The following is a 14494-nucleotide window of genomic DNA, read 5'->3' as shown; positions in this document are numbered from 1 at the left end:
CTCAGACGCATTCCACTCCTCGGGGTCCAGAGCAGACGCTCTTACAACAGCGAAAACCAAAACAAGGATGAGACCAGGTTGTGCTCATCAGGCCCAAAAACCAGCCCCCAACCCTTGACAGTCACTGAAACAGACGTTAACATAAGCACGTTGCTGTCTGCAAACCTGAGGTCAGAACGAGCACATGTAACAGCACTTAGCTCACAAAACGCCAGATTCCGTATCATCAACACTCAAACCTGAAGGAAGAAAAAGCCTGCAGAGGTTCCGCCCGGTGACCAGCGCCTCACCTCCTTGTGCGGCTCCATGATCACGGTCACACTCTTCCCGGTGACCTGGGCCAGCACCTGCAGCGAGTGCATGGCCTGCTTCCTCACGGTGGAGTTCGGGGACGTGACCTCCCGAACCAGGTCGTGGGTCACGTGGTGGAAGGACTTCTCCTGGGCTGCCACGATCTCCTCCACCCTCTCCTCGTCCTTGAGGGGCGTCGCACACCTCATCAGAAGCTGCTCCAGGGTGGTCTTGGCCATGGCGACCGCGCCGTTGGAAACCTGCAGGCCAGGGACTCCTCAGCACCAAAGACGGGCGCTGCTGGCCACAGCACCCGCATCTGCACACCCACCCCAAATGTTGTGGCTGGGGGCCCACGCCCCTCACACACCAGCTAAGGCATCAAGACTGCTTCGTGTCGTCCTCAAGGTACCCCGGTAGCTAACCCTGCTGCTTAGAGATCGCTTGTTTGTCATTCAGGAAGAAAACATGGATCCAGACTTGATCCTTGTGTTTACCAAACACATTTAAGCAGGCGATGCCCACCACCTTCTACTTGTTTGTGCTACGTCCACACAAAGGTTCGTAAAGAATGTGGCTCCCTCAGGAACTTCTGCAGCACGTGCACTGTTTAATCTGTGGCAGGACTGAGAAGTACTTTCCCTTCAAGGACCGCTGTGTTACGTCCTTTGGCCAGTTACTGTTTACCCAGACTGACCCGTATTTAGAGTCTCAGAGAATCTGAGGGCTGTGATCTGTCCCTTCATTTACAATGTTGTAGCGGGATCAGAAAATGAGATGGTTAGCTAGCAACACCAACTCAATGGACGTGAATCTGGGCAGACTCCACGAGACAGTCGAGGACACGGAGGCCCGGCCTGCCACAGTCCATGGGGGTCACAACAGTCAGACACGACTCGGTGACGGAACAGCATTAGCGGTGAGATCTAAGCTTCCCGGAGAGCACACTTGCAGAACCGCCTGACACTCACTGCTGCCCAGGCGGACGACCGTCCTGCGCCCTTGCAGTCAGGCCCGGGGCCGCCCTCCCCGCCTACCTCGCCCGTCAGGTCCATCATGACGAAGAGCAGCGCTTTGAGGAAGGTCTGCTGGTTCTGCAGCACCCAGGTGAGGGGCAGGCGCTCCATGAGGAACTTGATGGACACCACGCCACCCAGCTTCGCGTACCAGGCCTGCTCGTAGCAGCACGCGCACAGGCGCTCCACGATGTAGGAGAAGAGGGGTAGCTGGCACGCCTGCAAGAGACGCGCACCGCTCGTGTGCCCCCAGGTCCCGAGACTCGGAGAGCGGCCGCCCGTGGGCAGGCAGCCCCACCCAGACCGCACTGCTCACCCGCTCCTTTGAGCCCAGGATGATGCTCGCCACGTCAAAGATGACGGCGAGGGCCACCTCCCCAATCTTGCAGAGCTCCTTCTCCTCGTACGCCATGCAGATGGCGATGGCGTCGATGAGCACCAGGGGGTCCATCCCTTTGGAGCCGTTCTCCTCGCTGTGGAACATGGCGGTGCTGGGCTGGCTGCCCACCTGGTAGCAAGGGAGCAGGAAGGGGCCTGGGAGGAGAGGCGGGCGGCAGGCGGGAAAGCCGGGCTTAGCGCCACAGACACACTCGTCCCTCCAACTGCAAAACTACCCGTTTCCCTGGAGATTAGGAATTTAATAAAAGCCAACCCTGGTACCTGACCAACTTCTGTTAAACCGCAATCATTTACAAACTAAGCAGGTATAACGTAACTGACTCCATTACACAGTGTTAACTTTCAGATTTTCTCAATCACAGCTCAAAGACAGACTTGTTTAAAGGGAGAACCGTAATCAGGTCTCTTCGTTGAAAAAACTCATTAACCAGGCCACGAGGCACAACGTGCGAGTGACGATGGGTTATGCTCCGGACATTCTTGACACACACAGAGGAAAGAGCAAGAGCACCCAGCTCTGAAACCCAATCCGCGCAGGAGGGGTTGGAGCAACTAACAACTCACACCCGGCAGGCACCGGCCCGAGGCGAGGCAGCAGTGACTGAGACGCGTGCGGGTCTGCCGGGAACACTGGGAGACAAGCTCCATGTTAAATGCACGGCGCTGACTGTTCGGACAGGAAGACTTTAATAAAGGGGGGAGTTCTGTGTTCTGCAGTGCTGGGAGAAAACTACTTGTCGCCCAGGGTGAGAGGTTTCGAGGACACAAAGTGCTACTCAAGAGGTCATGCCCACGACCGGCGCCGGTCTGGGAGCAGCTGCAAAACTGAGGCTGAGTGTTCAGGAACAGCAGCGGGTGGTGCTGTGACATCTTCACTGTCTCTTACAAAACCACCAGTCTGCAACGGATTGGAAACACTAACAGAATAGGTCCTTCGGCACCCAGAGCCGGGGAAGGCCTGGAGCAGAGGGGAGGAGCGGCCAGGCAGGGGAAAAGGCACAGATGAGGGTCCAGGAGCAGACTGAGGAGCCGGGGGACCGGGGCAAGCGGTGATGGGGGCTGGGCCTGGCAACCACCACCGGGGACAGGGGGCCAGCAGCGGCAGGACCGGACACAGTCACCGCTCTACACGCAGAGGTCCAAAAGTACTCGGCCCCCGAAACGAAAACAAAGGGCCAAAACGCTAAACCCACCGTGTTAATATTTTATACGTAAAACCAGGTGACAATTTTCCAGTGAATACAGCACCTACTGCTGAAACACCAACTCTCTGTGTCAATGGAATGAGTGGACAACCAGCAAACAACAGTCCACAACCAATCAGCCAAACCCAGCTTCTGTGAAACACAATGTCCCTGAAGACCTCAACCCGGCCCGTCTGGGGTCACTCACCACACTGCTGGGCGACCGCCACCATCGTGTAGTGGCGGATCAAGCTGGCCACGAAGGGCAGGGCACTGGGCCGCAGATCTTTAATGACTGCGGACATGAACGCCCCGGTCAGGGCCTGCTCAAACGTCTTCCGGGCTGGGGTGTCCTGTGCTTTGTAGCGATGTGATATAATGACGTTGGGGATGGTCTTTTCTGTAAAGCTGTGTGACAATTAAATTCAGCGTCACCACACTCGAGTCCAGAGCCGACGATCCTACCACAAGGGACCTATGTGTAGCTGCACAGGCCTAAGTGACTTCTCTGCTTTAATTTCAGCAACAAGTGGAATCTAACATGACAAGTTTCACAAGCACGTCTTCAGCCAACGGGTCAAGAGACACCAAAAGTGCTGTCCCCTAACGTGAGCACGGGCCAGTGACCCAGAGGGACACCACGGAGCGGCAGCACATGCAAGGGCTGAGAGAGACTAACCCTCAGCACCCAAGTTCTTTCCATTTTCTCTAAGCGAGGCAGGGCTGGGCAGACAGTGTGTCCCTTTCCTGACTGACGGAACACGCTTCCGGCACTGAGCGATCTGGGAGGCACCCCCACCCCTAATGCTCTGAAACAAGGCCCGCGCCCTTCCCCGCGCAGAGCATACTTGGGGTGGGCCAGGAGCTGGTAGAGCGCGTGCTTGTTGTCCTCCAGGCTCATCATCGCCACCAGGAAGCACTTGATCACTTCCCACGCCTGCCTCCGGTAGTAGGGCTCGGTGTTGGCGCTCTTCAGGCAGTCTAGAGCCGTTTCAATGGCCTGTGGTGAAAAAGCACGGTAACTGTGTTTGTGCTGAAATCGTGACTCTGAAAAGCCTTTGCTGGAGGCACGAGCAGCACCCAGAAGCAGCTTGATGCACGTCTACCCGCACAGACAGCAGTGGTTCTGCAGACAGGCGAGGAGGTTTCACCAAATGAAGCATCCAGAGGAGGCAACGGATGCGGCTCAAACTGAAATGTGAAGCCGGGTTTACTGATTTTGTGCTTAAATGGCCAATGGGAAATTTCAGAAATTAAGTGAGCTCAGGACTCCTGTGGCAGATTTGCTGGATTAAACTAGAACCTGAGTCGTCTCAGCTCAAAACTGAGATGACTTTCCTAAGGTTTAACTAATTTCTTGCAAAAGGGTTTACTTCATTTTTTCAGAAAACCTACACAGCTTCACACATCTTATCCTACCCTGCAGGTGGACCAGGAAGGCAGGGAAGGCAGGATCACATACAAAAACACAAGTCTTCAACAGCTCAGGTGCTAATGTTAAGGGTACTTACACACCTAGAAATCAAAGGCCTAATCTGTACTGGGCTTCCCTGGTGGCTCAGAGGTTAAAGCATCTGCCTGCAATGCAGGAGACCAGGGTTCAATCCCTGGCTCAGGAAGATCCCCTGGAGAAGGAAAAGGCAACCCACTCCAGTTTTCTTGCCTGGAGAATCCCATGGACAGAGGAGCCTGGTAGGCTACAGTCCACGGGGTCACAAAGAGTCGGACACGACTGGGCGACTTCACTCAATCTGTACTGAAGTCTCCTCCAGACGCAGTGTGAGGAGCCAGGGAGGGGCTGATGGGATGGGGCCCACGTGCTCCAGACGCAGGCTGGCCTCTCCCTACCTCACCCCTCTCTGCAGAGACTGGAGGGGGAACTGTGTTATCTTAGAGGAGCAACATAACTTCCAAGCCGATCACCGTCCCCTCCCCACCCAAGAAAGGACTGTCTTCGGTATGCCAAAAGGTATGCCAAAAGCAACTCGTGTCATGTAAACCCGCGGCACTGGGCCTGGCCCTTCCCTGCCGGCTCCTGCCAGGGCCCCGAGTGCCACCCTCTGTGAAGGGTCCCAGGAGCAGCATCGGATCCCTGGAAGGACCAGGGAAGCCTGTCTTCACTATCTGGTTTCTTCCCTGCTTTAGCTGCTTGGGGGAAAAACTACTTCTAAAGGGATCTTCTTGCTCTGCTCAGTCTATGCAGAGGTCAAGTGAAAGTCATAGTTTGCATTCTAATGCCAAACCGACACAGACAGGGCTAAAGCAAACAGAATCCTAACTTAAGGAAATTACCTAAGATGTGCGAACTGGCTGGATTCACAGAGTGGTCACTATGGTCATTTTCAAGGTAAAGACAGAATTGTAGTTGTATTTTCTCACAAGGAAACTAGTGTTTATTTGGCAAGCACTTCGATAAGGATTGCGATAAGGAGCTGAGATTAAAAAGGGCAATATGTCTGTGGGGCAGGGCTGGGGGAGGGGAGTGACAATGTGTGTGCTTGAGAAGGTGGGGGGAGAGGCTGGGTGGGGGACAGGTGGACACAGAGAAGACCCCAGAAACAGCTCCAGGGAGATGCTACCCAGAAGGCACCCTTCCTCACAAACGGTCAGCAATGTCTGGCTCAAAAAAAAAAAAATCACAGGCACTCCTGCTGTGTCTACTTCCCACACGGACAGCGGAGTTCTAATACACAGGACAGGGCGAGGTGAGCCTGCGCTCAGGCAGGGCTGAATGGTCCTGGCCACAGGGCACAGCCAGGCCCAGGCCTGCAGAGAGCTCAGCGTCCGGCCGGCGTGCGGCTCACTGAAGCGGCCGTCACTTGGACACACGCCAAAGGGCGGTAAAACCCCTCCCCAAAATGCTCTGGGTAAAGTAGCCTGAAATGATGAGGTATCAAAAGCGGCAATGCAGGCAGCGAAGGCGGGTTTTATAATAAAAAGGGGAAAGTCGGATGCGACCACAGGGACAGTAATAAGTACGACCTTGAGTTCGGGAGGGCCAGAGGGGTCAGTGAGGTGAGGGGGCCAGATCTCAGTAAGGGTCAGGCAGAAGCAGCTGAGTGATGGAATACGCTGGGCACCGTCTCCTGGTTTTGACAGAGCCGCCCCTGGAGGGAGCCGGGAGTAAAGTAGGAGCTTGGGGCGGGGTGGGCGGGGCGGTGAGACAGGGACACGATCAGCCTGGTTCTACGTCACCCTTGATGAGACACCCGCTGGGCATCAGAGCAGACAAAGGGCAAGGGTGAGGCGGGCGGGGCAGCACCCCCGCCCCTCTGGAAGGATGGCCCTGCCCAGGCGCAGGTCCTCGGGGGCAGCGCCCCCCACTGGCCTCCTGGGGTCATGGAAACCCTCACCAGCCAAGCTGGGCCCCAGCAAGCCTTGTTGCTCTTTGGGTTAAGAAACTCCCGCCCCAAAGGGACTGGTTCTATCTGCATGTTTCTGAACAGAAATTAAACGTCTTAAAAGGGAACCTGCAGTCTCTTTTTTAAGACGCTCCCAGAGACGGGCGCAGTTACCTTCTCCATCGGGAGCTGAAGGGACGCTTTACAGTCAGAAAACTCCACGGTGACGCTGGGGCCCTGAACTTCGGTCACAACGTAGAGCAGCTTCTGGGACTCCTTGAGCATCTTCCTGTTGCTGCCGCCGAACTTCCCGAGGACGCGGTAGGCCACGTGCGAGATGCTGTCCGCGGGGTTGCGCAGGGTGCGCCACAGAGCCTGCAAGCCAGCGCGGGCCTGTCAGCCTCCGAGCCCGCGCCCACAGCCCCCGCCCCCCCCAAAAACTCTGTGGACGACGCGGCGAAGACGCCCCCACCCCACCAAAAGGCTCTGGGGAAGACGCGGCGAAGACGCCCCTCCCCAAAAGCTCTGGGGAAAACGTGGCGGAGACACCCCACTCAAAAGCTCTGGGGGAAGACGCGGCGAAGACGCCCCTCCCCAAAAGCTCTGGAGAAGACGCGGCGAAGACGCCCCACTCAAAAGCTCTGGGGAAGACGGGGCGAAGACGCCCCACTCAAAAGCTCTGGGGAAGACGCCTCTCCCCAAAAGCTCTGGGGAAGACGCGGCGAAGACGCCCCTCCCCAAAGGCTCTGGGGAAGATGCGGCAAAGACGCCCCACTCAAAAGCTCTGGGTCTGGGGGAAGACACGGCGAAGACGCCCCACTCAAAAGCTCTGGGGGAGACGCGGCGAAGACGCCCCACTCAAAAGCTCTGGGAGAAGACGCCTCTCCCCAAAAGCTCTGGGGGAGACGCGGCGAAGACGCCCCTCCCCAAAGCTCTGGGGAAGATGCGGCAAAGACGCCCCTCCCCAAAGCTCTGGGGAAGATGCGGCAAAGACGCCCCACTCAAAAGCTCTGGGTCTGGGGGAAGACGTGGCGAAGACGCCCCTCCCCAAAAGCTCTGGGGAAGACGGGCAAAGATGCCCCACTCAAAAGCTCTGGGGAAGACGCGGCGAAGACGCCCCTCCCCAAAAGCTCCGGGGAAGACGTGGCGAAGACGCCCCACTCAAAAGCTCTGGGGGAGACGCGACGAAGACGCCCCTCCCCTCAGTCCCCAGACACAGCTCTCTGCCTGCAGGACCCGTGTTAGTCCTGTGTGTGTCCTTCCCAGAAACTGAATGCCTTTACAGAAAACACACACGTAAATGTTCTTCCATGCTCCTGGAGCACAAATGGTAGTGAGTCGTCAACAGCGTAGAGCTCAAAGGCAAGAGAACGGAACACACTGCTTGGATGGATACGCACACGGGCTGAGGGAGCAGCCAGGAAAACACGTCTGCCGGTAAAGCCCTTGATCCTGGATTAGATGGAGTGTCCTCAGGTTTTTACTGCTATTAGGTTTTATAACTTATAAACATGATACACAAATTTCCTTCTACATTTCAAATCTAATATGAGAAAGGATGGTGAAGAGGGAACACTGGGATTGTAAAGGGACCGGCATTATAAGAGAAACGAGTTACTGGGTACCTTGTACTCACGGTTAATATAAAGAACAGAGAGGCCCTTGACTTTCAAAAAACTGCGATTTTCCCAACTTTTTCACTGACATCTTCATAAATCCTGAAAACGGCCACAGCTCACTATTTAAATCTATTTTCTGACACATCCTCTGTAACAAGGCCAGGTATTAGTGTCTAGCGATCATCAATATAAAATCTTTGAACTCTTCTGTACGCAAAATTCCAGTTTCTCTTATGTTCCTGTTGGCCCACTCGAAGCCTGAGCACTGCGGGAGAGGGGCATCTGCTCGCCTCCCCGGGAGGAGGCAGCCTGGGAATGGGGGTCCAGTCTCCCACCCTCGCACAGGGACTCGGCAGGCTGACGGCTGGCCTCTGCCAGCAGTCCGGCAGGCAGGAAGCAAGCAGGGGCCCTGAGCGGTCTCTCCCTCAGCCTGTTCTGCTCACTGAAGGGCAGGAGGCCCCGAGCCCAGCCCTGCCTCCTCTCTCCACGCAGTGGCTCAGGTCGGGCCCACGGTCAGCCTTCCAAAACCAACAGTCCTGCCCTCTGGCCAGGCCTCCACATGATGGCCTTGGCAGCTCCCACCCAGCCTCTCGGCCATCTTCTCCTTTCTAGATGGAGCCTGAGACACGCGTGCAGGTCACTGTCTCCTGTCCACTGTCCAGAGATCCTGCATCTCAGGAGCGACTGCGTGCCCATCACAGAAGCTGGCAATCAGACCCCGATCTGGGGCCAAACACTCTCTGCTAAAGGGGTGGGTGAGCAAGCAACAAGTCAGCCCTGACCTCTAACATTCACCAACCACAGTACAAACCGTCACCATCAGCAAAACACGAGGGGACAACCCCACACCCGACACAGAGCTCTAATGACCACAAGACCTAACACGGGTTCAACCCGCCTTTCTTTTCTGTTTCCTCCGGGGGCGGCCAGACAGCTCTCTCTCTACAACAAGGGTGTACCTCTGCACTGTGTAATTCGGGAACCTCCAGAAAGAGAGTGCATCTCCCTGGAAACAGCGGGATCCAGGTTAACACCTGCCTTCCCAAGCCATCAACCTCATGAGAACGCGACACTGTGAGAGCCCTCCGAAAGGGGAGCGATGCTGCAAAACAAGTATCTGCTCGACACTCGTGGAGTTTCTCCACATCACTTCGTAGGCCAGAAGCCTCACGCAGCCAGGCGAAGGCTCCATTGGTAGTGCAGCAGAGCGCGAGTGCGGGGCAGCGAGCTTGCCTCTGAAACGGAACGCATGGCGTCCCCGGGAAGGAGGTGGGTCCCGGGGCCCGCGGCGCCCTCTGCCGGCGGCACAGGGACGCGCGCTCACCTGCATGAGCTCGGCGCGCACCGGCTGGATGTGGTCGTACAGGAAGTCGGGCTGCAGGTTGTCTACGCACAGCTCCAGCGTCCGCAGGCCTTGGCTGACCAACGTCTGAGAGCCGTTGAGCGCCGACACCAGGGGGTCCATGAGCATGGGCAGGTAGGGCAGGAGCGAGCTCAGCCGCACGGGCACCGTGAGACACAGCTCCACGAACAGGTCCTTCATATGCTGCTTGTGCAGGCCACTCTGCAGCATGTTGAGCCCTGCGTGGGGACGTCAGCACGTTGAGCCCTGTCTGTGGGGGACGGTACTGCCCAGGTGCACCCAGGTAACGCCGAGAATAACAGGCCACTCTTTCTGTAAACATCCGCCTCAAGACAGAATTACGCCTTAGAGTTACGTTTGCTGCACCTATCCTGTAACTGCACCCGAGGCCTCTTCCATCTACCGTATGGCAACAGCAGGCTGCATGTAATCAGTTTAGGCTGTGATGAGTATTATTTAATGTGGACTGAACTAACATTAAGGACTAATTAATGCTGCTGCTGATGCTAAGTCGCTGCAGTCGTGTCCGACTCTGTGCGACCCCATGGACTGCAGCCTACTAGGCTCCTCCGTCCCTGGGATTTTCCAGGCAAGAGTACTGGAGTGGGGTGCCATTGCCTTCTCCGAATTAATGCTACACAAGGTATTTAACATCATGTTCTCCAGTGAATAAGCCCAATCTAGAAAGAAACACACTCCAACGTGACATGTTCATCTCAAGTCTGAGGCTTACAAGCTTGCATGTCATTTCAGGTTTCCACTAAACCACGGCTGATGTTTATACTTTAAAATAAACTTAAAAAAAAAATCCACTCGATTTTGTAAATGAGAAGAGCTTCCTTCTTATAAACTCACGGCCCCATACACTCTTCACGAGGGTAACAAAGTATTTATTGAGCCCCGCTCCTGAAAAACGTCCGATGTGGACCTGCCCACAGAACCTGAGAGACAGCTGGGAAGAGAAAAGCAGGGAACAGTGCCCCCCAAACAAGGTGCGTCCCAGGCAGCTGAGTCTAAAGAGGGACCACGGGCCAAGGCAACACACAGCAGTCGCACCAGACTCAGAACCCAAAGGAGAAGGGAGACAAGGAGAGGGGCCAGGCCCAGCTCCCAGGAGTGGGTGTGCTTGAACAAAATAGGTGGGCAGAGAAGGGAGGCTGGGAAGCCTGCAGGCGGGGCCGTGAGACCGATCAGAGCAGAGGGCGCAGGCTGGGGAGGCCTGGAGTCAGGGTCAAAACCAGACAACACAGCCCGCCTACGGGCCTCCTTAAGCACCTGCTGGGGGACTTAGGGCCACGTTACCTTCAACGTGGAGGAAGGCATGGCAACCCACTCCAGTATTCTCGCCTGGAGAATCCCAAGGACAGAAGAGCCTGGTGGGCTACATCCCATGGGGTCACACAAAGTCAGACACAACTGAGCGACTAACACTGCCTTTAACGTGCTCAAGGATCCCCCAGGTACCTTCTGGGCACATTATGCTATAAATGGCTTCTCTCAGAAGGATTTATAAAGAAAATACAGAAGAAGATTCAATCCCTTGCCAAGAGCTCACCCTTTCCAAACAAACACAAAAAACATTCCGAGGACAGTGTGTCCACTCAGTTCATACCTGTGAACATTCATTGGACTCAAGATGCCCTTCGGCTGTAAGCCTTGAAAGCATCCCTAATGCACAGAAATCAAAGAATCCTGTCTATGCACCTTAGCAACTAAATAAAAACACATATTTTTACGTATTTTTATATATTATATATAGGGTTTATATCTGGAGAAGGAAATGGCAACCCACTCCAGCGTTCTTGCCTGGAGAATCCCAGGGACGGGGGAGCCTGGTGGGCTGCCGTCTGTGGGGTCGCACAGAGTCGGACACGACTGAAGCAACTTAGCAGCAGCAGCAGCAGGGCTTATATCAGCTTTATCACTTGTTTTTTTGCCTTCTTGTTCTCTTTCAGTCTAGAGATCCCTGACCTTACTAGTCTCTAAAACTGCTTCGCAAATGCTACAAAAACGTCCTAACTGGGGTCAACGAAGACCTTCCCACTCCCAGTCAATTCTGAGCAGGGAGATGTACCCCTTTAAAGCTCAAGACACAGGGACAGACACACACACGCACACACGTCCCCTCGCCATGACCGGGTACAGAGGAGGAACACCAGCAAACAAGGTTAGCCAAAACCCACGCGTGCACACAAGACTCAACAGCGACCGGGATCACTGCTCTGACCTTGCAGGAGGTTGGGTAGGAGAGGCAGGAATTCCTGATACAGGAGATCATGGCTCCCGCCCCCAATGGAGCGGAACAAGGCCCGCAGCAGCAGGAAATAGTTGTAGGGCTCTTTGGCCGTCTGGGCGAGCTCCATCGAGCTATTGACAATCTTGTGCAGGTGAGGCTGTGGGACGGAGAAAAAGCAGGTTAACAGGCTCCAAAGGGAGGAGGGTTCACTGCACAAAGGGAGGAAGGGAAGGTCATCTTGATGAATTTTCCAAAAAGAAAAACCAAACAGAACCTTTCCAACTTTTATTTGACTCAAATTAATTTCTCTTAAAATACAAGTAGCTTTCCACCCAGTTTGACTGTGAAAGAAGCATTTACTAGGTTCCTATCGTACCACTAATACGTAGGCGAGCGATGCTGCACAGACACTCTGTAGCAGGACCTGAAGGGCCTGTTGGCTCTGCAGTTCTTGTGAACAGTTCCTCCCCCTTCTAAGAACAAATAATCAAACGAGACGAAAGAAGCCGGTCTCCTAATAACTATGGAAATACAAAAAGCAACCCAGAGGCACGGAAACTTCGCTACCAATCACGTACTACACACGACAAGTTGGGAAGAGCCTCAGAAGACGTTCGAGATCGGAACGTTTTAGAAAACTTGATCAAAAATCTGTTCGTATTTATTTACTTCAAAAAAGCATTAACTTAAAAGTTTAATGAATAGCTTAAAACAGGTTAGCTTTTTATCTTATACTTCAAATCCTAGTCTTGACACGCAACAGGTTAAGTTTGATGTGAGTTTTACTGCAGGCGCATTTAAAGTGAACTGCAAACTATCCGCAGAGCCATTTATAACCGTATATGGCATTTCTTTTATAGATAAATCATCCCTATTAGTCTCAAGACAAAGCATTCTATCAAATTATTCTTTGAACATCTCTCGAACAACATCCAGACGCCTCGTCATTAGACTTGTCTGTTAGGTTTTATTCTTTTTTGTTGGTTGCTGGTTTATACAGTTGTCCCCGAGGTTGGCAAAAATTGAATTATTTGAAGATGTTAAATTATGTGAACAAAGAACACAAATATTTTACATCTTTCTGAAAGTTTGTCTTTTTATACTAACTCAAAAGTAACGTCAAGGTTGTTGGTAACTGATTACTACATAACTGAAGAAGTGGAGGAAACTGTCTCACACAAGCACAGACTACTGGTGCTTTACGTCACACTTACTTCAGCAGAAAACGGGTCTCCTTTACATTCTCAAACCTTCTCCCTACAGGAAAGCCTCTCTCTTCAGACAGAACTGATAATACTCAGCATTCTAGAAACTAAAATATCCTGCGGTCAGTAGAAGAGAATTTTGATAAGGTTTTTTGTTCCACGCGCTGCCTTCAGTGGCTGCCATAAGCATGCACTGGCTTCTGCCATTTGCTGGAATCAAGTAACTGATGAGACACCACGACACGCACAGGGTCAGTCGCGTGGAGGAGCGCGTCAGCAAACACACCCCTCCTGGACGGCCTTAATACAGGGACACAAGCTGGCTGCAGTCCTTGATTCAGAGGGGAATGAGCAAACAGGCCTGAAACAGGGCGTCTGTGCAAGAAGGTACGAACACAGACACAGCACCCAGGAAAGAAGGGGATGTGATGGGAGCTGCTCAACAGCCAACTGCTTCTCGTCGGCTCTGAGAGGTCAGATGTTCCTTCCTCTTCTATTCTTTGGTGTCACCCGATTTTTTTTTTTTTAAAAGAACATGATGTGCTCCTACCCTACTTGTGTGGTTCATGTAAGAAATGAATTCAAAAATGAAGAATCAGTGGTGCCGAGACTACTGACAAGCCCTGCGAGTGAGAGTGCTCACGTGTTCATCCTGGGTCAGCAGGCAACCAGGAACAGCTCTGCTTTAAAACTGCAGTGTTTTCCACACTTGGCTCCAACTGGTTGTACACATTTATTCATTTAATATTATTGTGTTTGAAAATATAAAGAGCCACTCCGGTTTCTGCTCAAGATGAAGTATTGAGAAACAACGACAACAAAAAAAAACCCCCAACACAACGCGCGGGCTGGGCCTGACTCTACCTTCAGCATTTGTTCGTTTTCAGCTGCGAAGAGCGAGACAGAGCCGAAGACCAACTTGAACAGCTTGAGATACAGGTTGGAGAGCTCGACGTTGGAGCCCATCTCCGGCAGGCGGTCCAGGAGGTACTCCACCAGGATCGTAGCAAACAGAGCAGAGGTAGTAGGGTTTGCCAGAAAGGAATTGGCGACAATCTGTCAGAACGAGAGACGCACGTGACAGAAATCACCCCGTCCACAAAGCGGCTCCAAGAAAAAGCAATCAACGTTTCAAAATCACAAAATCAAATCTGTATCAGACACTCCCAGACATGAATTATCCACCAAAAGAAAAAAAAAAAACCATCAAAATCGATTTATTGAGTGTTGCTGGAACAGTTCACTTTAAGAACTCAAATCTGTCGTTTCATCCTCACTGTCAAGTACCAAGAGCCTACGTCTAACACACACTTAACTTCTACTATGAAAGGAACTGGTCCAAAATACCCTGAGCTTTTGAAAACATTTTTTTTTCTTACTATGGCCTAACAGTTTTCTTTATGGACCATAAAGATGAGCCCCGAAGAACTGATGCTTTTGAACTGTGTTGGAGAAGACTCCTGAGAGTTCCTTGGACTGCAAGGAGATCAAACCAGTCAATCCTAAAGAAATCAGCCCTGAATATTCATTGAAGGACTGATGCTGGAACTCCAATACTTTGACCACCTGATGACAAGAACTGACTCATTGGAAAAGACCCTGATGCCGGGAAAGACTGAAGGCAGGAGGAGACGGGGATGACAGAGGATGAGTCGGTTGGATGGCATCACTGATTCACTGGACATGTGTTTGCACAAGCTCGGGGAGCTGGTGTGGGGCAGGGAAGCTTCGTGTGCTGCAGTCCATGGAGTCTCAAAGAATCGGACACAACTGAGCGACTGAAATGAACAGTTCTCTATAAATTTTGCTGTACAATCACTATCCTTAGGCACGTTACTTA

General features: G+C 53.1%; 1 protein-coding gene across 12 annotated transcripts in view; it reads right to left on the bottom strand.

Moving 5' to 3' along the window:
- TRRAP (transformation/transcription domain associated protein) overlaps positions 1 to 14494 on the bottom strand; it is a 90882-nt gene that overhangs the window by 56027 nt on the left and 20361 nt on the right. For all 12 annotated transcript variants that reach the window (XM_086373947.1, XM_086373953.1, XM_086373951.1 and 9 more), the window contains exons 18-26: positions 13519 to 13710; positions 11441 to 11606; positions 9175 to 9431; positions 6406 to 6606; positions 3739 to 3890; positions 3099 to 3298; positions 1624 to 1841; positions 1329 to 1526; positions 291 to 551 (exon numbers count right to left, since the gene is read on the bottom strand). In XM_086373947.1, the coding sequence (XP_086230073.1) occupies positions 291 to 551; positions 1329 to 1526; positions 1624 to 1841; positions 3099 to 3298; positions 3739 to 3890; positions 6406 to 6606; positions 9175 to 9431; positions 11441 to 11606; positions 13519 to 13710 (1845 nt within the window). The remainder of the gene's footprint in view (positions 1 to 290; positions 552 to 1328; positions 1527 to 1623; positions 1842 to 3098; positions 3299 to 3738; positions 3891 to 6405; positions 6607 to 9174; positions 9432 to 11440; positions 11607 to 13518; positions 13711 to 14494) is intronic.

The sequence above is a fragment of the Bos grunniens genome, chromosome 25, assembly GCF_055505025.1.
Source record: "Bos grunniens cultivar Pamir isolate PY7600 chromosome 25, Bosgru_T2T1.0, whole genome shotgun sequence".
Lineage (NCBI taxonomy): Eukaryota > Metazoa > Chordata > Mammalia > Artiodactyla > Bovidae > Bos > Bos grunniens.
This window is presented reverse-complemented; position numbering and strand designations above follow the sequence as displayed.